This window comes from Liolophura sinensis, chromosome 4 (assembly GCF_032854445.1).
Source record: "Liolophura sinensis isolate JHLJ2023 chromosome 4, CUHK_Ljap_v2, whole genome shotgun sequence".
Taxonomy (NCBI): domain Eukaryota; kingdom Metazoa; phylum Mollusca; class Polyplacophora; order Chitonida; family Chitonidae; genus Liolophura; species Liolophura sinensis.
Window position 1 is genome coordinate 16,353,384 of NC_088298.1, and position 25,034 is coordinate 16,378,417.

The 25,034-nt window shown below is 40.9% G+C and overlaps 2 protein-coding genes across 2 annotated transcripts; one reads left to right on the forward strand and one right to left on the reverse strand.

Annotated features, from left to right (window-relative positions):
- Positions 1–5,298: 5,298 nt before the first annotated feature.
- On the reverse strand, positions 5,299–15,708 carry LOC135464453 (uncharacterized). Its single transcript, XM_064741879.1, has 9 exons — positions 15,646–15,708; positions 14,912–15,041; positions 14,607–14,751; positions 11,493–11,593; positions 11,008–11,158; positions 9,670–9,823; positions 7,658–7,776; positions 6,659–6,821; positions 5,299–5,427 (listed from the first exon to the last, which is right to left on the reverse strand). Exons 1-9 carry the CDS (start codon positions 15,706–15,708, stop codon positions 5,299–5,301), a joined length of 1,155 nt encoding a protein of 384 aa, XP_064597949.1.
- Positions 15,709–19,980: 4,272 nt separating this feature from the next.
- LOC135464455 (serine--tRNA ligase, mitochondrial-like) lies at positions 19,981–24,019 on the forward strand. Its single transcript, XM_064741880.1, has 3 exons — positions 19,981–19,995; positions 21,119–21,240; positions 22,282–24,019. The coding sequence occupies exons 1-3, from the start codon at positions 19,981–19,983 to the stop codon at positions 23,567–23,569; spliced, it is 1,425 nt and encodes a 474-aa protein (XP_064597950.1). The 3' UTR covers positions 23,570–24,019.
- Positions 24,020–25,034: the final 1,015 nt, after the last annotated feature.

Consider the following 25,034-nt stretch of genomic DNA (forward strand, 5'->3'; position numbering starts at 1 on the left):
AAACCATTTTCCAAGTTCTGTTCAAAATTTCAAAGCCATATGGATATTACACTTGCCGTCAGGCCGAGTAAAGAAGGCATGGGGTAAATCTGAAAAATTACACAAATGGAAGTAAAGGAACTCCCTTAAAAAGGTGTACCTAATATCCTATCATGTCATAAGACAGATCGTTAGTAGCGTGTGTGAGCACCCATTGCATCAATTAAAGCCAAAATACGTCTCCTCATGGAAGTCGTCAGCCGCCGGATGACGTCATCAGGAATTCTGTCCCACTCCTCAAATAAAGCCTGTTCGAGCTGTTGCCTGTTTTGTGGGGGATGGACGCGTTGCCTCAGACGTCGATCAAGATGATCCCACAGATGCTCTAAGGGATTCATGTCTGGTGATCGTGCTGGCCAAGGCAGTACGTTGACATCAACGGTGTCCAGATAATTTAGTACAACTCTGGCGGTATGAGGTCGTGCATTGTCCTGCTGCAAAAGGATACCCCTTTGCTGTTGATGCACGAATGGCACCAAAATAGGTTCCAATATTTCATCTCGGTATCTTTGGCCAGTCAGATTTCCCTGGATGATGACCAATCTCGTTCTCACCTGTCCACAAATTCCGCCCCATACAAGCACCCCACCAGCACCAAAAGGGTGGACATTCTGAATGCAGTTTTGTGCCAATCGCTCTCCCCTGCGTCGATACACACGAATTCTACTATCATTTCTGAAGAGGTTATATCGGCTTTCATCAGTGAACAGCACCCTTTCCCAGTCTCGTCGCTGCCATCGACGTACAACCCTTGCCCAACGCAGCCTGTTTTGACGGTGTTCCATTCCACGGAAGGGGCGATAGGCTCTGATACCACTCACGCGGAGTCGTCGTAAGACTGTGCGTCTGCTGATGGGGCGTCCCAGTGCCGTTTCCGCCGTTGACGTCGCCGTCACAAAACGGTTACGCAGGTGGATTGTGCGGATGTACCGGTCTTCGCCAGGCGTTGTAACACTTGGCCTGCCCAATCTTGGACGATCTTGTGTCCTGCCTGTTAGGCGGTAACGACCCAACAGTCTGCTGATGGTGGCTTGACTGCAATTGAATGTTCTGGCAATGTGGTGTTAACTGGCCCCCATGTCGGCCATACCAGGGGCTCTATCACGTTTTGCTTATGTAAGTCTCGGCATCTCTTAGATGTTTTTTATGGTATTGCACCCTTACCATGTGCTACATCGGTATTTATATGGCGGTCATAATCGAGAATTTTCAACAGGGCCCGAAACTCTGTTTTTCCGATTTTTCATGATGTCTTACACCAATTTCAATGAATCTCGTTAAACAGTGACGTGTACACAGGATGCTTATGTGCAAATGTATTCGCACAACGTTCAAACTTATTCAACTTAATTTTCCATAGAAAAAGCTGCATTTAAAAGTTATACGTTTCTTTTGCCCGGTAGTTTAGATTATATTAGACGAACAGGATGTTAGATTCAATATATCAGAATACTGTGTTTTAATAACAGAATAAATTCTATCATCACTCAGACAACAGACTTTCTGTTAAAATTAACCGATTAATTTTTTTAGTGTATGAACACCAAATTGGTGCTAGAAGACAAATGGTCGTAAGGGAATGTTTGACCATACAGGCGGTCATACGAGCGTCACCCAAAGCTTATATTATTATCAAGGCTACACAAACAGTGAAAAACATGGTATTTACAAATAACCTGGTGAACAGTGAAGGACAGGGTATCTACAATTACCTGGTGAACAGTGAAAGACGGGGTATCTAAAAATATCCTGGTGAACAGTGAAAGACAGGGTATCTACAATTACCTGGTGAACAGTGAAAAACGAGGTATCTACAAATAATCTGGTGAACAGTGAAAGACAGGATATCTACAATTACCTGGTGAACAGTGAAAAACAGGGTATCTACAAAAAAGGTGGTGAACAGTGAAAGACAGGATATATACAAATAAGCTGGTGAACAGTGAAAGACAGGATATATACAAATAAGCTGGTGAACAGTGAAAGACAAGGTATCTACAAATAACCTGGTGAACAGTGAAAGACAAGGTGTCTACAAATAACCTGGTGAACAGTGAAAGACAGGATATCTACAATTACCTGGTGAACAGTGAAAAACAGGATATCTACAAATAATCTGGTGAACAGTGAAAGACAGGATATATACAAATAAGCTGGTGAACAGTGGCAGATAGGGTATATACAAATAAGCTGGTGAACAGTGAAAGACAGGGTATCTACAAATAAGCTGGTGAACAGTGAAAGACAGGATATATACAAATAAGCTGGTGAACAGTGAAAGACAGGGTATCTACAAATAACCTGGTGAACAGTGAAAGACAAGGTATCTACAAATAACCTGGTGAACAGTGAAAGACAGGGTATATACAAATAATCCGGTTAATAATATTAAAATGTTATTTTATTTATTTTATTTTTTATGATTTATTTATTTATTTATTTATTTATTATTTGGTATTACGCCGTACTCAAGAATATTTCACTTATACAACGGTGGCCAACATTATGGTGGGAGGAAACCAGGCAGAACCCTGGGAAAACCACGACCATCCACAGGGTGCTGGCAGACCTTCCAACTTACGGCCGGAGAGGAAGAAAACGGGAATACTTGTTTTTTTACATTTGGATTGATAACAAATATAGAGATATAGGTTAATCAAAATTGTTTTGTAAAATAGTTAATGTAATTGGTTTTTTTTTTTTTTTTTTTTTTTTTTTTTTTTTTTGATTGGTGTTTTACGCCGTACTCAAGAATATTTCACTTATACGACGGCGGCCAGCATTATGGTGGGTGGAAACCGGGCAGAGCCCGGCGGAAACCCACGACCATCCGCAGGTTGCTGGAAGACCTTCCCACGTACGGCCGGAGAGGAAGCCAGCATGAGCTGGTCTTGAACTCACAGCGACCGCATTGGTGAGAGGCTTCTGGGTCACTACGCTGCGCTAGCGCGCTAACCGACTGAGCCACGGAGGCCCCTGTAATTGGTTAAATTAGACCAATCAAATATTCGGATACTGCAGCACCAGTCTGATTTCACAAATTCCCAGACAGTGATCTTAACAAAATTTTGCGGCATTTTAAAACAGATGAAAGTACTGTAAATGCTTTTGTGACACAGTTGTGTCTCTACTGCGTTACTGTACTCTTTCAACAGTGCAAAATATTATGAAAACTGGCGCAGAGAATAAAACTGAGACAGCGACGACTGTATGATAGTATAGTCAAATTGTTGCACGTAACTGGTGAAATACAGCCTCGTGTAAATTTACGTCAGTTAATGTTTTATTGAAGACTAAATGTTATGGCTAAAGCAGACTTTGTTTTGAAAACTGTAGCGTTGTTAATGGCAATATTTTAGACTAGGTCTACAGTTATTCAAAACGCTACCCTGTCAAAGCCTTTATAATATTTTGAAGTGACAAATTCGAGTAGCGTTTCCATTACTTTTGGACATATTCTTGCTGTAACAAACCACGTACAGCATCTTTCCAGTTAAAAACAACATTAGTACTCACTGACTGTGGCATGGTTTTGGCATAAAACATCCTTTATACCAAGTTTAAGACACTAAATCATTTTTGTGGTTGTTGTTGTTGTTTCGCCGCGCACGATCGTCGTTCACGGTGAACTGCCGCTAGACGAGGTTGTCTACTTTACGACATCCTTTAGTGTTAACTCATATTGAAGAGTTTCAAAAGGGGCATTAACTTGTATTTGCGAAAGTAAATAGTTTCACTCCACAGGCTCATCTCCTTTCTACCTACAAGTTATTGTTCATCTTTCCATTATTAAGAAAAAGAAAGAAAAATGTGCCATGACATTAGATACGCATGTACATGTATAGTATTTCTATACACAGATGTTGTTACTTTGGTATTAGCCAATCAGTGCTCTGAGTACCATCCTTGGTACTCATGAATATTTATAAGCGTAGACTATAAATACCGGGCAAATTCCCACTTTTAGTCCCAGATGATCTCGGACCACCGTCGTGTTAACATCTAAATTTCCACCTAGTTAGCTTTCTAAGGCAGGTATTTTACATGTATATAAGCAGTGTGAAGTGGTAGCTAGATATTTTGTCAGCACTGAAGTGGGATTTCAGCTTTAGAGCATACCTAGAGACAGTGGGACTGCTAGTTCCAAATTGTGACACAAGTGTTCCCAGGCTGTGGGACTGACTTTCCCAGGCTGTGAGACTGATATTCCCAACCATGATTGAGACAGTATATCTCAATAGTTTGTCACTGGGATTTTCTGGACCAAAATTTTATAATTCCCAAGTATGAGCTGAAACATTTATACTGGGAGAATTTGTGCATAAGTGCCCCTGAGCAATCGTGGGACTGGGATTCCCAGTTTCAGCACAGTGAGACACCGAGTCCCAGAATTTGAAACTCGTTTTCCCAAGTTATTACTGGACCAATTCTGGAACTGTTACTCCCAGAGAAGACCTGAAAGTATTATTTACGGATAATGTCCCCACACATGGCTGACATATTGTCTATATGACACCAGTAGGACATACCACTATCACAGCAGTACTAGGTTTAATACCTCCCTGAGATATCCCTAACACAGTTATCTGAACCATCTGAAGTACAGATGTTGTGCTTGTACACAGTACTGGCACTTTTACCTATATATATATCAACATACTCCTGTCACTCTATTTTAATAAAACTGTTGCTGCTGTTTGTTGAACTTTAAAAATCGGACTTTTCTTGGTTATTCGAAGTTCAGAGCTAACTAGTGGTTTTCCCAAACATACTACTGAATGACACGGACTGACCGAGCTGACATTCAAAAGAATCCATAGTAGCGAACGTCTCCAGCAGTATACAGATATTGTTCCAGAGTTCGACACTGGGTGATTCACGCTACCAATATTGTGCTTTCCCCTGTAGTAAATGGTGTGATTTGGAACTGGGATATCTGTATCGTTAAGAAGATATATATATAACAACAAAATCGCTACAATACATTACTTGCAACACTTCCACCGCCGTGAGTTCAAATCCTATCCATACTGGCTTCCTCTCCGGCCGTACGCGGGAAGGTCTGTCAGCAACCTGTGGATGGTCGTATAAGTGAAATTTTCTTCAGAACGGCGTAAAACACTAATCAAATAAATAAATAAATTCACAATCTACTGTGAATTTCCATTCACAACCAAAGACAGTTGTTTATCTACACAATTCATAAATCAAACTACCAGCATAGCTTAGAATAAAACTACACCTTTGTCATAATAGTGTTCATACCAGCAAAATCTGATGACGTAGGTTGTTGACGCCATTTTTATGCTCTGGCACGCCCTTATTAGCCATCAGAATGTTGTAATCAGACTTATCCGGGAAGTTGGGATCCGAGAACACCAAAAACGTCTACAACAAGGCGTGTTTATTTGGCATTATACATATTTGGCTGCAAAAAAATTATGAACGGAAAGAAGTTTATTTTAGTTCAACAGGCTTCGATTTGCATAAGGACAGCTGGGATTGAGTTGGTAATCTTTTTTTACCCTATACACATAAACCTTTTGAGACATCTATCCTTACAAACATTACACCCTTATAAACATATATCCTTACAAACATACACCCTTGTAAACGTATACCCTTGTAAACATATATACTTATGGAGATAACCCCTGTAAAAATATATCTTTATGAACATGTATCCTTATAAACATACACCCTTATACGCATGTATCCCTATGTAAGGATACAGTTATCCCTATAACCATGCACCCTTATACACTGAAAAAATAAATGTCTATCATTTAAACATATCTCTACAACAGATAATGAACGTGCTTAACAGATTAAAGCCTTTCAGTAAATATCAAACTCGTACCTATACTATTTAGAGCGTTAAAGTGATTCCAAAATTTCAAAAAGCCCATAATTTGATCCGTTTTATACATTTTAGAAAATCCATAAACTATTTTAACGGTATTTTTAACGGTAATATACATGTAGTATTTTATAAATACTCACATTTATAGATTTAATGCAATGATTTATGTAGTAAATTGAATAGGTTTATTGCTTAAACGGAGTGATTTAAAGTTTCCAGTATATATGATCAACATTATAAAGCGTTCTTATTATCAGCCAGATAAACGTGTTTAAGTGTTTAAGTATTAAACATGTTACAATTAAACGTTAAGCACGTTTATCATCCGTTGCAAAGATATGTTTAAATGTTAAACATTTGTTTTTTTAAAGTAAACATGTGTCTCTGTAAACGTGTATCCTTCTAAACAAACGCCCTTATAAACAAATATCCTTACCAACATACATGTATATCCTTATCATTCACCCAAAAAAAGTAACAAACACAAACAAAGGCAAAGCGTTAGCAATAATGTCGCGCGTTCACATCCGGCTTCCTCTGATATTATCGTCTAGGGGATAATCAGCCTGGAGATATACCTGGAGAAATGCACGCCTCTTTGCTTTGACAATAAAAGCCTACAGCTGTCATTGAAGTAAAACCTCTTGAATCTGATGCGAAACGTTAATAAATCAAACAACGTCAAATATGAATATAGAAATCATTACACACGATAGTAGTTAACATTTTTCATCTCCTTCACACCCAACCACATACCCTAAAAGCCTCCTCGCCCCTACACATACTCCCCATCATTACCTCGTACGTTCCTGGCTGCAGATCGGCGGGCACGTGGAGGTTCTCATCAATGACGATGTCGCTTCCCGGTTGCCACAGTGACATGTCGCGCTTCCTTAAGCGGACAGCGAGATGATCAGAACTGGCAACACACAAGAAGACTCTTTATCGTGTGAGTAGAGACATTTGTGTACCAACATTCCACAATAGTGGGCGCTCCTGGTTAATTAGGGCAAGACCAATTTCGAAAACAATGTTGAACATACATACGTTCCCATATTAATCCCCAAACATATCTGGCATGCCTTCCAGTGGCCACGTGTGCAAAGCGATCGTATGCTAAGTTGTCAGTGACTAAGCCATGACACTATAGGTTTTATGTGTCGCAATGGTAGTTACAATCAACTTTGACTTCGAGGCAAATCGCCTCTGGTCAACAATCGCAGAGCACATTTCCAAACTTCGCTCAACACCAACCAACAGATCTAGCTCTAGACGTTCATATACCAATCCTCTATCAAAAGACCAATTTCCAACGTTTAACACAAATAACCGAAAAATAAATAAAGTACAGGAGATGAATGGACCCAAATCAGAATCCCAGTGGAAAAAGTAATAGGTCCAAAAATAGAACTTGCACACAAAATTTTATCAAAATCGTACACAATTCGTGCACTTTGGAGCTATTGCACGAAAACCACTGACCAAGGCGACTCGCGAAACTCAATTAATGTGCAAAACTACACTCGAAAAGCTGGGTTCCAACGATATTCTGTGATTCTACAAAACGAATCTGCACACAAAATTTTTATAAACATCTGGCAATATTTAAAGTACTTTTGGCACGGAAACCCTAGTGGAATAGAACGAGACACGGACGGAGGGACAGACAGACACACACACAGACCTAAATTAACATCCCCCACTTTCGATTAAATCTGAGATAAAAGAAAAAAAACGTTATGAGTAAGCTCTCACCCTCTCCTAAACACGATGGAGATGTCCCAGTTGCGGATCGGTGCGGCATACCCTCTGTTTCTGAATACAATCCGAACGCAAATATCGGAACCCGTGTGGGCCACAGTCGGCAGAATAGACTGCAAGTAAATGGTAGAAAGTACTGTGTACGTGTTTTTGTATAGAATGCTTTGGCGGGTTGTAATTTGTAAAGATGTTTTGCGTCCCTAATGATTGATGCACGACAGCCAGCATTTGGAACTCTTTACCCTGTTGTATACATGTATTTGACCATTAACCCATGAAATAGTAGGCCCACTAAAAAGGCTATATGAAAAAGTCACAGCGTTCTACAACAGAGCTGGGAAGTTACTTGATTTCAGCAGAAGATCTACAATACATAACGCCACGCCAAACGGATTTTTTTTTGCTCGTGCACGCGTATAGCGTGTCCGCGCCGTCGACAGGGTATTTCGCAGACAATCTTGTCAGCTCCGATATTCGCTGGTATCAAACATGTCAGACGCTATCGAAGAAATACTACTGCGATTTCACTCGTTCCGCGTTCCGTGTCCGCTCCAGTGAATTTCGGTGATCAAGGTGACCAATCAAACAACGCGGAATTGTGTTGACCTCTGACATTTTGCTTGCGTCACATGGTTTAAAAGGTCACATGACATAACTTACTGATCAAGATCAACGGAAAAATCCACCTTGTCTCTCTGCAACTATGCTGCCAATATCGGCATCGTATTTCGCTGGCGATTAAAGAATACATGAAAAGGAACTACAAAACAAAGATCACGTTTCTATGCCAAATAAAGAAAAATATGGCCCCGGAATTTTTGTTAAAGAAATTTCAATATAAGGGTATTTTTATACCTGTTAATTACCCCTCCATATTACGCAATATTTTCCGTCAACGGTCAAATTTTTTCAAAAATTACTTCATCGTTGATCTCCCTCGGAACTCGGTGAACACCCCCGAAGTGCACCGAGCCCGGTGAACATAGATACAAAGATATCTAACGCTAATTCAAACGTAATTGTCATGGCTACGTATTTTCTTCACTATATGATGTCATGGAAGTTACATCAGGCAATTTGCGACTGCTTCGTAACCTGGGAACCTGGGATTGTGACGTTTAAATAACGATGATCAACGGCACTGTCTTTATCTGCGATTGCATCTGATGTGCTACAGCTGAGATTCCTTTGTTGGGATTGAGCAGAGACAAGTTCGAGTTTAAAGCCAGCAACGGTTACTGAATGAGATATTAAACTGCCAGTAAAAGATGATAAAAACTTGTGTCATATGCTGGTGTCTGTACATGTAGGCCTTTACAAGATTATCTCATAATGTGTTTTGTTCCAGATGATGATGTGACCAATCGTTCTGAAACATATTCCTTAATCGCAGAATTTACTTTCGAAAATGGGATTTTCACATCCGGCTGTCAAATGATCTGGAATACTGGTTCCTATGGCTCAGACAACATTTGTCGTCGAAAAAAGGATGTTCATATCTATGTGTCAAATGATCCAGAGTATCGATTACCTGTACGCGTGCAACATTTGTAATCGGTGTTTGGAGACTACAGCCAAGAAACAACGGTCACGTGATGCGTTCAATGTCATTTAACGGCGCGAAATGTTTCATCGCTCTTTCATCAAAAGATTTCACCAAAAAAGTTGTTTCGCGAGTCTGACAGAATCGTGATGTCATAGTTTAGATAGACAGAATATATGTGCGTCAAGTATATTAAAATATACTACAAATATGTTAAAAGCTGGAGACAGTGTTGGTATATTCTGTCACCACTTCTTCTTCCTGATCACCGTGTTCTGTTCTGTGACCTTGGTTTTGGTCAAGATTTCTGATGTGCTATAACAGGTTTTGTTTCACTTATAAAGCATTAAGCCTTATTTTCATATATCAGCAACGTTAAAATGAATCTCCCGTTTATTTGTAAAGATTTTTACACGACACGACCTAAACCATCCACTGATAACAATTTCTGTCTGATATTCACCTCTTTGAGGACAAAACGATAGCCCATATTCCGGAAGATGTCGTTGAAACAGCCCTGAGTTTGCCAGTCCGTTAACACGGGAATGTAAAAACCAATGTTTAGGTATGTCCAATGGAAGTACGCCATCTCCTTTAATGCCACGGAACAGTTGTGTCTACAATCAAATTTAATGTTACATCAGCAGTTCATTCAACAAATGTACATGTATATATACGCAACAACAATTAACCCTATTCAACTACTTGTTGATATATACATGTATTATCCAGGTTAAAAGCACTTTCAATGACGCCAAGTTTTTGGCGCGCATCGTCCCTTTGGGCCGGAAAAGCGCCAGTGCAAATCAACCCCCCCCCCCCCCCCCCCCTATTCAACTACGCAGACCAGCCCTGATAGCTCAGGTGGTAGAGCGTCCGTTTTGGGGGAAGGTAGATTCAGGATCAATCCTGGGTCGGGTCACACCTAAGACCTTAAAAGGGGATGTTCTATCTTCCTCGCTATGCGTTCAGCATAAAGGGAATAGTGCAACGATTGGTTGACATCCCGTATCAGTACAATGGCTCAGCGGGGCAGCTTACTTGCCTTCTGTACGTTGTCTCAGTGATGCAGCATTAGGCAAAAGGGCAGTGGAAATCCGTCCTGCAACAAAGAGGCACATTACATGCGCTTTAAGGATTCCGTCGTTATGTGACTGAAAAAGTGTTAAGTACGACGTTAGACCCTAAGCACTCACACCCATTCACTCAACTACCGCAGAATTTGGCACTAGTACAAAAGCCACAAGAGAATTGCTGCAGCTATTCTCCTTATAAATAGGTTTACAGTCACAGAGTTGAACTAGATCCTCACGTTGGATGTATGAAAAGTTGAAATTAAAGCGGAACTGATGATTATCTACAGCTCATATACTAGTCCTGTAGACGATTTTGATACTGATTTAATTCATTCTCCTAGACGATTCCTGGTGTCTCCATAATCCTTAAAAACCGTTGACTGCTTCTCTTGGCAAAAATTTGAAATAATGTCGTTCTTTATAGACTTTCTCAGTTCTTTGGTGGTTTGTGTTGAACGTTGTTTTGGAATTGATCTTTCGACTATTGATTCAAAACGTCCATTCAGATTGACGGTTGTTATGCGAATATCTGTTTTGACGCATAGATTCATAAATTTTCGGGACCTCTGTGGCTTGATGGTCAGCGTGCTACAGCGGAAGAATGACCCTGGAGCCTCTCATCAATGCGACAGCCGTGAGTTCAAGCCCAGCACGCTAACCACGTACACCCCCGCCCTTCACCCCCCCAAACCACCCCACCCCATCCCACAAGTAAAATCAAGGACCTTCCTGGATCTGTCGGAGACCATTCACACGTTTCACCGCCAGCCACCAGGTATTTGGTCTGTTCATGCACATAGGGGTAGTCCACTTTCACACCATCCATGTAAGTGCCCTGGTCTAATTTGTTTGCCAGAAAACAGTCGTCATGGTAACCTGAAACGAATGTTTATTTTGTTTATTTATTTAAATGATGTTTTATGCCCTACTCAAGAATATTTCCCTTAAACGTTTACATTTCCCAGTAATGTCAATTGTATATTTATTAGAATTCACCGGTCTAGAATTTCTCACACAAAAAGAAAAAGCGCAAAGGAACCAGACCTTAGGAACTTCTAATCCACCAACAGAATAATGTTTTATGCAGTAATACAAAATGATAGTCTTCAGCAAAGGGGATAAAACATGAGCAGCGAAGACAGTGTGATAACTGGCAACAGGTAGCATGTTACCGGTTAATTCCAAGTTTTCTTACACCCGAATTTCTTACCTGTTCTCCCCTTATACGTATGTCTCACGACATCGTCACGTGTCGGAGGATCAGGGCCGAAGATCATTCGGTTCCACCATGGATGTCGTTGTTGTACTTGTCTGAAACGTGATAACATGTTATTTGTTAAGCTTCTGTGGATGACTGGGAAGTACAATTACCCGTATATCTATACATATAAACATATATCGGGTGGGTATAAAAAAATAGGCCGTACTTTGACACTCAGCATCTAAAATTTCACACACTCAAAAGCCATTATGTCCTAAGTATACAGACCAAATGTCAATTTCATCCTTTAAGATTTCTGTTCATGGGACCAAAATCAAACTCGAGTCAAAAATGCATGTTCCGGACATTTCAAAATGATGTTCTACATTGTTTTACTTGAAAAGGTGATCAACTGGTCCTCCATCTTCTCGGTAGACGGCGCGCAAACGTTTCTTCCATGAACTGATTAAGTCTTGAATCTCCTTAAGAGTATTTTTCCAGCAGAGAATTCCACAAAGAGTAGTCCATGGGATTGCAGTCAGGGCTCTGCGGTAGCTACCCGTCCTTAGTTATGAATGAAGGAATAACTTCCTCAAGATGCTGCTGTGCTGCACGGTTGGCATGGTATGGCGCGCTGTCTTGCTGGAAGACAGTTATTTTCTGGGTACAACCCGCGAAAATCAAGGAGAAGGCCCCGATCGAGAAGTTTCGTGTAATTGTCGGGATTCACCTTAGTCTTTTCGGTATCAATAAAATGTATGCCGGTTTTCCCGTGCCAACGAACTCCGCCAGAAATCATCAACTTCTTTGTAAACCGACTTGATCCATGGTACAGTCTCTTAACATGAATGTCCCGCTTTCGTTTGCCATAAACGCGATAGTTCTGTCTATTGCGTGCAATCTCAAATGGAAAAGTCATCCGTGAAGCCAATTTTCTTCACCTTCTCCGTCGAAAACTTATCATCAAGGTTTTTGCAGCGCGTTTTTCTTTTCTGTCGAACAGTTTCATCCCTTCTTGAAGTCCGTATTCGCTTGTACGATTTAAATCCCAGTTCTTTTGTCATATTTCTCACAGAAGTCTGAGATACTCCATGGTTCCTTGCAATCTGTCTCTGCGATTTGTGAGTGCCGGGATTGTCTTCCTGGGAACAAAGTGTCTCTTTCACATACTGAAGATTTTCTTGCGAGCAAACAGTTTTTCGTCGTCCACTGCCTGATATCCTTTGTAGTGAACCTTTCTAACTTTCTCTTCACATTGTTAACTGAACTTTTTTTCACCCGGAATTCTTTCACCATTTTTGCCCCTCTCTAACCCTTTTCGGTGAAACATGCTGCGATCAATTCCTTGTCCGCCGCAGAGAAAACCATCTTGATTGAGCAAAACTTGTTCCTAGCTGGCAGAAGGGTTTCTCTGACACTGGAACCAGACAATTTTTCCAGACGTTTGACGCTTGTCATACAGGTGCAGCGCGCGCTCAACTTATGACACCTGACAGGTGATGCAATGTAGGTCACCGGAACGTGCGTTTTTGAGGGTATGTTTTCATTTTCACCTTGTGTACAGGCTACTCAAGTTATAACCTTAAAAATTGGTCAGTATGTTAACAAAAACATGCCATTTGAATGTATAAAGTTTGAAAAGGTTTGAACAAAGGATAATGGAGCAATGCAGCATCAAAGTACGGCCCATTTTTTTTGCCCACCCAATATATAATTTAAAAAAAATGCTTCTTCTCAACTTTTACACCTTTATATTCCAACTGTAGTTTCGAACGTCTTGCTCTTATCAAGAAATTGAGAAAGCGCATTTGTTTTTTTGGTTCTATTATTTCTCCACATCAGAAAAATCTTACTTTTATACCTACATATTGATTTTTGTATATTGATGTTAAACACCATTCTGAAGAATATTTTTCTTATTCGAAATGTTAATGGGTCGGTAAAACCAGCTGGTTGTTGTAGGGGAATAGGGGTGAATAAAATACATAGACTAAATAACAATAATATTCACTGTATTATCTCACTGATACTTATAATATGAATTGGCTGAGACAGAGGTTTGCAGATCACCGCAGAGCCGATATTTTTCGTCGTATGCCAGAAGTGCGCTTATTTACTATGGCGATGGGGTGTTCTGCTATTGTGTGACTAAAGCGCGTTCCGAGTTATCCAGAGCGAATTTTTGCGAGCATATTGTGACGTATATACTCGTATGGTGTAGGAACAACGCTCGCAATTGGTCAGGGTAACAGACGCTTGTTTCCACCTTCCAGCGGTCGCAAATGTTTTAGGTGAGTCAAAAAATCTGCGATCGCTGACTCTCATTAGATCGTTAGCCGAATCTCGCTTCGTGTGGGACCCGCTAGATGTTGAGAGTCTGGAGATTTCTCAAAGTCACAGCATTTAACTCAGGGAATGCTTGCTAACCCTGGCCTATGCGCGCCAGTAGTAGGCTGCGTTACTTGTACGTTATCCTCATCTCGACAAGCAAAATGTTTATAAAACTCGTGCAACGCATAAAACCTGCCCTATGCGTGTTATAGTGAGCTATATTGTTACCGTGCGACACATTTCTGTAGGGGCACAGCGTCCAGCTCGTGGAACGCCAGAAGCAAGCTCTGTGTGCGCCAGTGGTCAGCTGTGTTCTTACAGCGACTCTTACATCTCTAGAGGCAAATCGTACATCTCGTGGAATGCCAGAAGCCAGCTCTGTGTGCGGTATTGGTCAATTGTGTTCTTACTGTGACTCTTACATCTGTAGAGGCACAGCGTCTAACTCGTGGAACGCCAGAAGCAAGCTCTATGTGCGCTAGTGGTCAGTTGTGATCTTACTGTGACTCTTACAGCTGTAGAGGCACAGCGTCTAACTCATGGAACGCCAGAAGCAAGCTTTATGTGCGCTAGTTGTCAGTTGTGATCTTACTGTAACTCTTACATCTGTAGAGGCACAGCGTCTAACTCGTGGAACGCCAGAAGCCAGCTCTATGTGCCCTAGAGGTGAGTTGCGTTGTCACTGTGATCATTATATCTGTAGAGGCACAGCGTCTGCGTGAAACTCATGGAATGCCAGAAGCCAGCTTTATGTGCGCCAGTGGTCAGTTGTGTTCTTGGTGTTACACTTACATCCCTATGGGCACAGCGTCTATAAGAGCTTCGAGGACCTGACGCCGATCCTCCACAATCTGAGGACTGAATCCGAACGTATGAGGATAGGCAGTGTGATTTCGCTTGTCGGGCTGACCAAAGTACGTTGTGAAGTACCACTCACCTTAAATAGAGAAAATCAAAGTTGTTCAGTCAGTTCGTGCATTCTGTACAATAACATGCACAGCTTGGGAAAGGCATCCTTCTATCATCCCCACGTTATCAATCCTCGTGTCTTGAGTTACATTATATGTTACACTTAATGAAGATCACTGTTCGCTTACCCCAGGTTCCAATAAAGCCAGCCTGAACAGTGTCAATGAGATCGCGGAATTCGTGAAGTAAGGGAGACAACTGCTCTATGTGTTTTAATACCCAGGTTTTGGTGGTATCTCCGTATGGAGCATGTGGGCGCTGAAAAACATAATAAATAAACAAATAAATAAATATTTCAAATAAGCACAAAAGCAAAACTTGAAAAGCAAATGTTTGATTAAAGTGTCGAACTTCATGCGTCCGAGAGAGTCCCAGCTTAACAATCCAGGCCCTGTCCACAAAGAGATCGTACATGTAGATACAGCCTGTCGTAAACCGCCCAATAGTTGTCTAGACATGAAACAAAGACTTTACTTTTATGTGATATCGAATTTTAACATTATTTTGCTATCTCCACGGCAATGTCACTTACACTGTATTCGCAGGCTGCCAGCATTGTGAAACTGTGCTGACACCGGGGGAAAACTCACGACGATCTACCAGTTGGTTGGTTTCCCCAGCCCGGTTTCCTCCCACCATGATACTGGATGCTGTCTTATAAGTGAAATACCCGGCTTCCTCTTACCACAATACTGACTGCCGTCGTATAAGTGAAATATTCTTGAGTACTGTGTAAAACACCAATGAAATAAATAAATAAAATATAAGTGAAATATTCTTGAGTACGGATTAAAATCAAATCCAATCAAATACATAAATAAATATTTACTATCTATTAGCCTACGGCCGTGTGTCCACTCACCCTGTCAAACACATAGCAGAACCGCAGAACCACGGTCATGCGGGCGTCTTTGATGATGTGCATGTCCAGACGAAAACTAGCGAAAAAATCCAGAGAGAGAGGTTTCGTGGTGAACGTATCAAGCACGTATATCCGCTGGATCACGGTGATACCTCTGGTACGGCGCCACCAGTCCAATGTCCCCAACTATAACGGGATTTGATGTGAACAGTTTGATAATTCTGGCTTACGATTGCGGATTTTCACTGTATTCGACCAATCCTACTGGGATGAATTATTAGTTCTTTGAAACACCATTTGAATCTGTTGTATTTTTATTTTGCAGAAATACTATTTCATCATAGGAAAAATTTTCTCTGCGCGGTGATTATTTTTCGCCAAGGTTATTTTTTTTCTTATTAAAATTATTCCTGTGGAAAAATAAATTCCCCTATGGAAATTAACTTCCCATGGAATAAACTTCCACCCGTCAAAAAATAGGTCCTGAAAAACAGGTTCCTGTACAACATGATAGTTTCTGTGAAAAACAAAAAAGATGGGCTATAACTTTGATATATTCAAATGAAACGAATGAAAACAAATAAGCAGTCTTATAGTCCTCTGATTAGCAAGGTCATATAACCTAGTTAGGCTGCAACTGTAAGTCAGAAGGTTTACCATGTGTCCGGACGACCCAAAAAATGTTTAATAAATGTAACAAGGCTTTATCCTCGTTATTTATTTCTCTAGGAAAGATAAAGTCCATCTATAATCTAAACGGTTGATATACTGTTGACCGTTAAAGCAATTAACATCTCACAAGGCGCTCCATTGGTTGCAATAATCCTGTTTATAAACGTCGAAACGCAAATTGTGATATACCAGTTGCTAGTAATGATGGACGTCAATAATAGCGCATCGTGAGCCTCTCACCAATGCGGTCCCTGTGAGTTGAAGTCCAGCTCATGCTGGCTTCCTCTTTGGCAGTGCGTAGGAATGTCTGCCAGCAACCTGCGGTTAGTCGTGGGTTTCACCCGGACTCTGCTCGGTTTCCTGGCACCATAATGTTGGCCGCCGTCGTATAAGTAAAATATTCTTGAGTACGGTGTAAAACATCAAATAAATAAATAAATCAATAAATAAATAAACGGAAGAATGCGGGATCAAACCCGGGTCAGGTCATACCAAAGGCTTTAAAATGGTACTTGCTGCTGCCTCGCTGCGCCCTCAGCACTGAGAGATTAGAGCAAGGAAACAGGACTGGTTGGCCCTGTGTCAGTATAATGTGATTGGGTGGTGTGTCATGTCTGGTGTTTTCAGCATAATACTTCAAATTCTGATTAGCCCTTAAAATGTGCAATATAATCTAACCATCTAGGCATAATGTAACCTGGTTGAGTGTCATTTCTCGTGTCTGCTAGCTCGAGACAGTGAGGCAGCATTATAAATGTCAACATGGGAACGGACCTATTGCGCCAAGACACAGCAATTACGTGAGTGAGTGAGTGCTTGGGGTTTAACGTCGTAATCAATAGCAATTACGTCTTCATAATAGTACTAAAAGCGATATCTAACACAAACCAAACTGACAAGCAATCTTTTACCGTTAATGGACGAAAACTGGACATTTTCGTCGTGAGCTCTGTCCAGAAACCACGCCGTGGATTCTCAATCAGCTCCTGACTTTCTTCGTACGTCACCTTTTGAAAACTGAGAAGAATCGGATTATGGCTCACACAGAATTGATGATTGGTTAAGAGGATTATCTTTCGAGCGCTACAAGAGACGAGGTACGCATTTAGGAAATTATGAAAATGTTGACCCCAGTCGCATAAGAGATATCGTGGAAATAGACGTTAAAGTACCTAGAAAATGGACCGAGGAGCAAACCAGTAATCCGTGTGTTGAATATCAAACGAACGATCAATAAATATTTTAGAACCGTGGCGTCTAGTAAGTTGCAATTAATTTATTTATTCATTTGATTGGTGTTTTATTATTTCCCTTAAACGACGGCGGCCAACATTATGGTGGGTAGTAACCGGGCAGGGCCCAAAGGGAAAGTCATGACCATCCGCAGGTTGAGGGGAGACCTTCCGACGTACGGCCAATTAGGAAGCCAGCATTGGTAGGAGACTGCTGAGTCATAACGCCGCACTGGCACGCTAATCCCCCTCAGCCACGGAGGCCGCAGTTGTGATTAACATTACCTCATTTTGTTTGTCCCTACTTCTGATTAAGCCGTGGTGCTAGATAGCGTGTAAATTGCCATTTATAAGTTTAAACACTTACATGGACACAGTTAATGAGTACATAGGTAGAATAAAATCGAGGTGAGGTAAATTGACGATGGAACGTACCTCACGGGTTGCGTGTTAACATTTTCTAATTATAGTCATGCACATTGCTGTCGCTGCTCTTGTTTTATTCTCTGTAATTTAATCATTCATATTTTATAGTATATTCCGTGTCTTTTAGTTTACTTTCCAAGATAAACCTATATTATGTATGACTGACATAGTGTAATCCCACTTGTGAAGAAGATAAAACCTTCCATAGTACACTTACCCATTTGTTATTCCAGACTGGAGCATGCGACACGCCTGACAGTCTCCTGTAAGAAATGAAAGTGTAGTGTTAGGTTTTGTAATGACACATAGGGAGAGGGCTTTGGGGATTTGTAGGAATGTTTACCTTTCTGATGAACGATATCAACAAAACGTCAATTTGAAACAACATCTCTACTATATTTATTTATTAATTTGATTGGTGTTTTACGCCGTACTCAAGAATATTTCACTTATACGACGGCGGCCAGCATTATGGTGGGAGGAAACCGGGCAGAGCCCGGAGTGAAACCCCCGACCACCCGCACGTTGCTGACAGACCCATCTCTACTATGTAAAGTTCGGATGTTAGAAGCACTGGGAACTTAAAGTTCAAAGGTAGAAAACTGTGCAGAACTTGCCGTAATCAAGAATATTTCACTTATACGACGGCGCATAGCATTATGGTGGGAGAAAACCGGGTAGAGCCCGAGAAAAACCCACGACGATCCGTAGGTTGCTGCCAGACATTCACACGTATGGCTGGATAGGAAGTCAGCCTGAGCTGGACTTAAACTCACAGCGACCGCATTGGTGAGAGGCTTTTGGGTCATTGCACCGCACTGGCACGCTAACCACCTCGGCCATGGAGGTAGCATATCTGTACACCAAGCCTACAGCTGAAAATTCCACTTACCATTAGCCAGTGGAAACGCCAAAGCTGTTAAAACTGTCAATAAGACAAGAAACATAATGGCACTGAACGGTATATCTGCGGATAGCAACGAGCTGACGTGTCATTCATAACACAAAGTTTATCGTGTCGGTTTTATATGAGAAGAACTAACCCGGTCGCAAAGGGCAGCCATCGGATATGCCCGCTAAAACCGGTGGTGTATTTGATTGACTTCCCTTTCGTATGGGTACAAGGGCAGCTTTGTCATTTTTAAGTGATTTATTTCCGACACAATTGTGCATTTGTTGAGGTTTTATCTCTTATTTACGTGATATTTCTTCCTGGCTTTGTCTTCATGTTTATTGACGCCATCCACCTACCGGCATTCGGGAGGGGAGATAACAACCATGAACGACACAATAAATAAATAAATAAATAAATAAATAAAGTCAAGACCTTGTACCAAAACAGGAAACGTTAAAAATTCAGTATTATTTAAACGCTATAACATGTGCCCACTTACAGAAAAATAAGTTCAATGACTGTTTCGGAAACATTTCTAGACTCCTCTATATTGGTGATATGATAAGTGTATTGGTACATACATGTAGCCCGACTAAACATAAAGCAAGTCAAACATACATTGTAGGCCCTGTTATCCAATTGAGTGCTAAGCATAATGAGACACAAAAATAACTGAGTGAAGTTTTGTTATTGCCTGTTTGCTGAGCGTAATATCATGGGCACAGTGTATGTTCTATAAACATATCGCCCATTTGTGCAAAGTGCCTAAATACATATACATGCGCCCATTGGATATGACCAGAAGTCTAATAAGGTTAATAGACTTCTGATATGACTCAAGTAGTCTCGAAAGTGGCTTACCACAAACAGCAGAAAGTTTTATTTATTTATTGGATTGGTGTTTTACGCCGTACTCAATAATATTTCACTTATACGACATCCACCAGCATTATGGTGGAAGGAAACTGGGCAGTGCCCGGGAGAGACCCACGACCATCTGCAAACAGTAGAAAGTAACTACATATTGCGCACTCCATAAGAAGCTCTGGAAGTCGCTATGTCTGTTGTTCTGTGGAATATTTGAATTCCTATCCCTTTTTAAGATCGGTCATGAGGGACCTGAGTGTAAGACGACATAGACTATATTTTTGTAGCATGCATGACTCCGCTAAATATTGCGAATTTGCCCTACTTGCTAAAATATCACGAGACAACATGGCTGTTTGCGTCTACGAGGTTATATTTGGCTCTGGTCTTTAATCAGACACATGTAGGCCTATATCTACCATATGTTAACAGTAGTTATCTGACTCCAAGGTGTCGGGTCAGTAAGTCATCTTGTTTCATTCCTACAAGTGACAGTTACCGCAAGGTGTCGTGCAGCAAACCAAATCGTCTTTTATCTATTATTGGCTATAAAAAAACGAACATATGTGTGTTGTTACACAAATGCGTATATTTACGAAGAGTAGGCCTATATGCAAGACGGCATTTCACAGTACGGTTATTAAGCTCTGAAGATTCGAAAATACGAAAGTCAACATGATAAAAATTAAAGTTTGGTACTACATGATTTGACACTTATAGTGCGTGGAAGAAAAACTTCGGAGAGAACTACGTATATACTCATCTTAGTATAAATGGGTTAAGTATATAACTATACTTTCATAAGACTTCGTAAGTCATGTTTCTCGTAACTTTTTTTTCTTGAAAGAAGTTTTCTGAGTTATAGTGCCATAAGACGATGTAATTTACTAGAAAAGTCACGAAAAAATGATTCACGAAGTTTTGACCAGCCCTGATAGCACAGTTGGTAGAGCGTCCGCTTCGGGAACGATAGATCCAGGGTCAATCTTGGGTCGAGTCACACTTAAGACCTTAAAAAAGGAAGTTGTAACTTCTTGGATCGGCGTTCAGCATGAAAAGCATAGTTCAACATAATGGCATAATGGCTCGGGCGGGGTGGCTTGCTTCCCTTCGGTAAGGCGTCTCAGTGAAGCAGCAGTAGATAAAAGAATGGTGGAAATTCGTCCTGCAGCAAGGAAGCACACTGCATACACTCTAAGTAGGGCCTATTTCGTTGTCGTCATAAGACTGAAAAATTGCTGAGTACGACGTTAAACCCCAAGAATATTCACTCACTCACTCTTAACGGAGAATATATATTATCTCCAAACTTCATAATCTCTCTTGATAAGTTGGTATAGTGTGACGGCAATGGAGTATAACTTTGTCAATCACCTTGCAGGCCTGTCCATTGAATGTCAACGCTACCACAGATGCCAACGACAACAAACAGAGACGGGAGGATTTCTCAGAGTACTTCACTCCAGCTATCAAATGCGTTGTGGACTTTGCTAAGGCGACTCGGTGAAGCAGCACTAGATAAAAGAACGGTGGAAACCCGTCCTTCAACAAGGACGCACATTACATGCACTCTAAGGATTCCTTCGTCGTCATATGACTGAAAAGTACGACATTAAACCAGGCACTCACTCACGCTCCACTTACGGAAGTGGCCTATGATCAACGTTCCGAACAAATTGTGGCCTATTCAGATTAGGCCTAAAGAATAAAACAGCTGATAAACATGATTTATCTTCTACATGCAGCATATTTACAATAACCGAGGCTTTAAATATAAGCCGTACTGGTATGTACTCAGCATATTGTACATACATACACATGTAGCATGTTCAGTTATACATAGGGCCTACCGATACATGCATATGGCCAATAACTGAGTCACCGGCCAAGTTGTTATGATTGCATACATGTAGGCTTAACTTTCAAATCGCTAAGTTACACGAGGATGGGGGTTCAAATCCGGTCTTGGACAGGAATCTCGTAGAATCACTTGTTCTTGCTGTTCGTGGGTCCTATGAATATATAGGTAAGTAAAATCAACGAATTAGATCGGGATGACAGTCTTATAAATACCGAAAGATACAAGTCCCTAAAAAACACTTGTGGAAGGGAGACAACTTTGTGCGCCGCGGCGTGTTGCCTTCGTGGGCACCTGTGGCCCGATTTCCAGTTTTTCAGAAGAGCTTATGCGGTTCGGTAGTGTTTTCTGTATTGTGCAGTGATTTATGGAAGACATAAAACTTAATAAGGTTGCACTGTCATGCCTGGTTTCATGGTTGAAACGTTGCCCTGCTTGGATCAATACAGTGATCACGTTGCTGCGCTACAACAACAACGTAATGTTAACTTGACAAAGTGAAATCAAACCGTGTTCATTATCACTATGATGACACGTGCATTAAGCCGTAATTTTAGACTTTGTACGAGATTATGCGTACTTTACCCTCGCTGGACGGTTACCCGACTTAGTGTGAGCCCAGCAAGTCACCTTTTAACACATAGTATTTCGTGGTTTACAAAACGCCAGGCGTTTTGTACGAGTAGGCCTACCAAAGTTTTTGAGAGAACTACAGAATCTCGCAGTGCGGAATGGTTTGGAGATTTCAAATTAGCTGAGCCTGATTTCGATTGGTCATATCTTGGAGATCCTAGCAATGCAGATGCCATCCACAAAAACATAGAAAACAGAAAGGCAGAAGGTGATATATGGAATGTGATTCAACTTCGACAGAAGTTTTTAGCAGAAAAAGACGAAACTGTGAAAGAGAAAATCAGACAGAAATTACTGAAAGCTGCTTTGGAAATTCCAAACTCTTCCCACCCTAATTCACCAGTCGGAGATGAAACCAGTGCTCGTGTACTTAAGACTTTTGGAATTAAACGGAACTTTTCTTTTCCCCCAAAGTCAGCTCTTGAACTGGGAGAAAGTTTTGGTCTTCTGCGAGCAAGAAATGTTGTTTTGACAACAGGTGAAAGAACGTATTATTTCATAGATGACCTAGCTTTGCTGGAACAAGCTTTGGTAAAGTTCACCATCCACAGACTATTAAAGCAGGGCTTTAAACTTATTTCAGTACCAGATTTGATACACCCTGGTGTCATTGAAGGTGCTGGCTTCCCAACAACAGGGGAGCGAACTCAGGTGTACAGTTTGGATCCAAATCTTCACAGCCAGGCTTGTCTTAGTGGAACAGCTGAAATGCCATTGGCTGGATTTTTTGCAGGAGAGACTTTGAAAGCTGAAGAGGGGCCTCAGAAACTATGTGCTGTTAGCAGGTGTTATCGTGCAGAAACATCGAACCTGTCAGAGGAAAGAGGGATTTATCGCGTTCACCAGTTTACCAAGGTTGAAATGTTTGCCGTTGTCTGTGATACTGAGACGACCCAAAGTGATGCTGTGCTTCAGGAATTTGTTGGCATCCAGCACAGGTTGTTCTCAGAGCTGGGTTTACATTGCCGAATTTTAGAAATGCCTTCGGAAGAGTTAGGTGCACCAGCATACAGAAAATATGACATCGAAGCATGGATGCCGAACAAAGAAATGTGGGGTGAAATTTCCAGCGCTTCGAACTGCACCGATTTCCAAAGTAGACGACTGTGCATGAAGTTTCTCAGCAAGACTGGTGGGGAGAAATATGTTCACACAGTAAACGGAACAGCCTGTGCTGTACCCAGACTCATTATTGCTGTTCTTGAGAATTTACAAAATGAAGATGGAACGGTGCAGTTACCAGAGTCCCTCTGGCCCTATATGAACGGTGTTAGAAAATTGAGAGACAAACGGACAAAATTACCCCATCATACCTGGCAAAAAAAATCTCTAAAGCGATAACTTACACCATCACTTTAAATATTATCGTTGGGGGGCAACCAAACTGATGCACACACACACACACAAAAAAGAACAAAACGAAAAAAGGCCCAACTCTAAATTTTTTAATTGCCATTTGATGGAATTTTTTGTTTTATTTTCTCTCATTGTTAATTTGTTTGACATCCTTATCCTTTTTTTTGGGTGACACCCATTTAATATCCAAATCCAGAAATGGAATAAATACACATTTGAAAATCCACATTTTTATTTTGTGCAGTCTGAATGGATATTAGATGGTTTTCTGTTTTGCCAGTCCTTATGATCACGCAAATATGTCTTTTAACAGGAACAATTTCTGGGACACTCAACATTTTGCACAAAGCGTGTGATTTTTCAATTTGACTTTTATACCCTCCTCTAGCATTGAAAAAAACAGATTCGTTGTACTTGTGAAACAAAACTTTTAAATCGGTGTGGTCTTTGCCAGAATAAATAAAAAAAAACCAAAAAAAAAAACCACTGAAAACGATTAATTACCAATTGACTTACCTTTTTTGAAAGATTTGTTTCACTTATAACAGAGAATATTGTAAGAATGACTTTTCCTGATTGTGGTCTCCAGTAGAAAGTGAGATTATCATACATTTTATTTGAGATGTTCAATGTAAAATGATACTGGACTAGTGTAAAGAAAAATGGTGTCCAGACTGGCGTCTGGTATGTGTTGGGATAAAATAGCTTTCCTCCCTGCCAACTGGTCAAGCTGAAGTATTATAAAATGGTACTGGGCATGTTGAAGTATAAAGATCAGATTTGGACATTGTTCTCATTAGCTTACCTCCACACTAGCAACGTTTAAATAGTTAAGCCTAAAACATATGAGCGCTTTGGTGCCCTTATGGTTAGAGCATCCAGAAAGCACCTGGATGTCGGGAGACCAGATTGGTTTATGGTATGTACTGAAACCGAACAGCCTTTCCCCTACTAAAATTTAGTTATTTATTTATTTGATTGGTGTTTAATGTCGTACTCAAGAATATTTCACTTATATGACGGCGGCCAGCATTATGGTGGGTGGAAACCGGGCAGACCCCGGGGGAAACCCACGACCATCCGCAGGTTGCTGGCAGACCTCCCCACATATGGCCGGAGAGGAAACCAGCATGACCTGGACTAGAACTCACAGCGACCTCATTGGTGAGAGGCTCCTAGGTCATTGCGCTGCGCTAGTGCACTAACCAACCCTACTAAAATGGTTAACTGAAAAATAACAAAGCAAGATCTGGTGGCTCCAGCAAAGGAAAAAGAGAAAGCTGTGTCTTGTTTACATAGAATAATGGAACCTAAAAAAAAAAAATTTGATCATTTGGAACTGTTTCCATTTATTGGTGATCAGATGTTACTTTCATTGTTGCGAATGAAAGAATATTGCACAGGTGAAAACTGACTTATTACATTAAACTAACTGTTGGAGAGCACCATA

Coding starts and splice junctions, on each gene's coding strand:
- LOC135464453 (XM_064741879.1), bottom strand. CDS start 15,708: ATGCACATCATCAAAGACGCCCGCATGACCGTGGTTCTGCGGTTCTGC. Junction 9,824..11,007: donor TCTCCGACAGATCCAGGAAG/GTCCTTGATTTT, acceptor ATTTGATTGTAG/ACACAACTGTTCCGTGGCAT. Junction 5,428..6,658: donor GGGGCGAGGAGGCTTTTAGG/GTATGTGGTTGG, acceptor GCCTTGTTGTAG/ACGTTTTTGGTGTTCTCGGA.
- LOC135464455 (XM_064741880.1), top strand. Junction 21,241..22,281: donor GACTTTGCTAAGGCGACTCG/GTGAAGCAGCAC, acceptor TTGTACGAGTAG/GCCTACCAAAGTTTTTGAGA.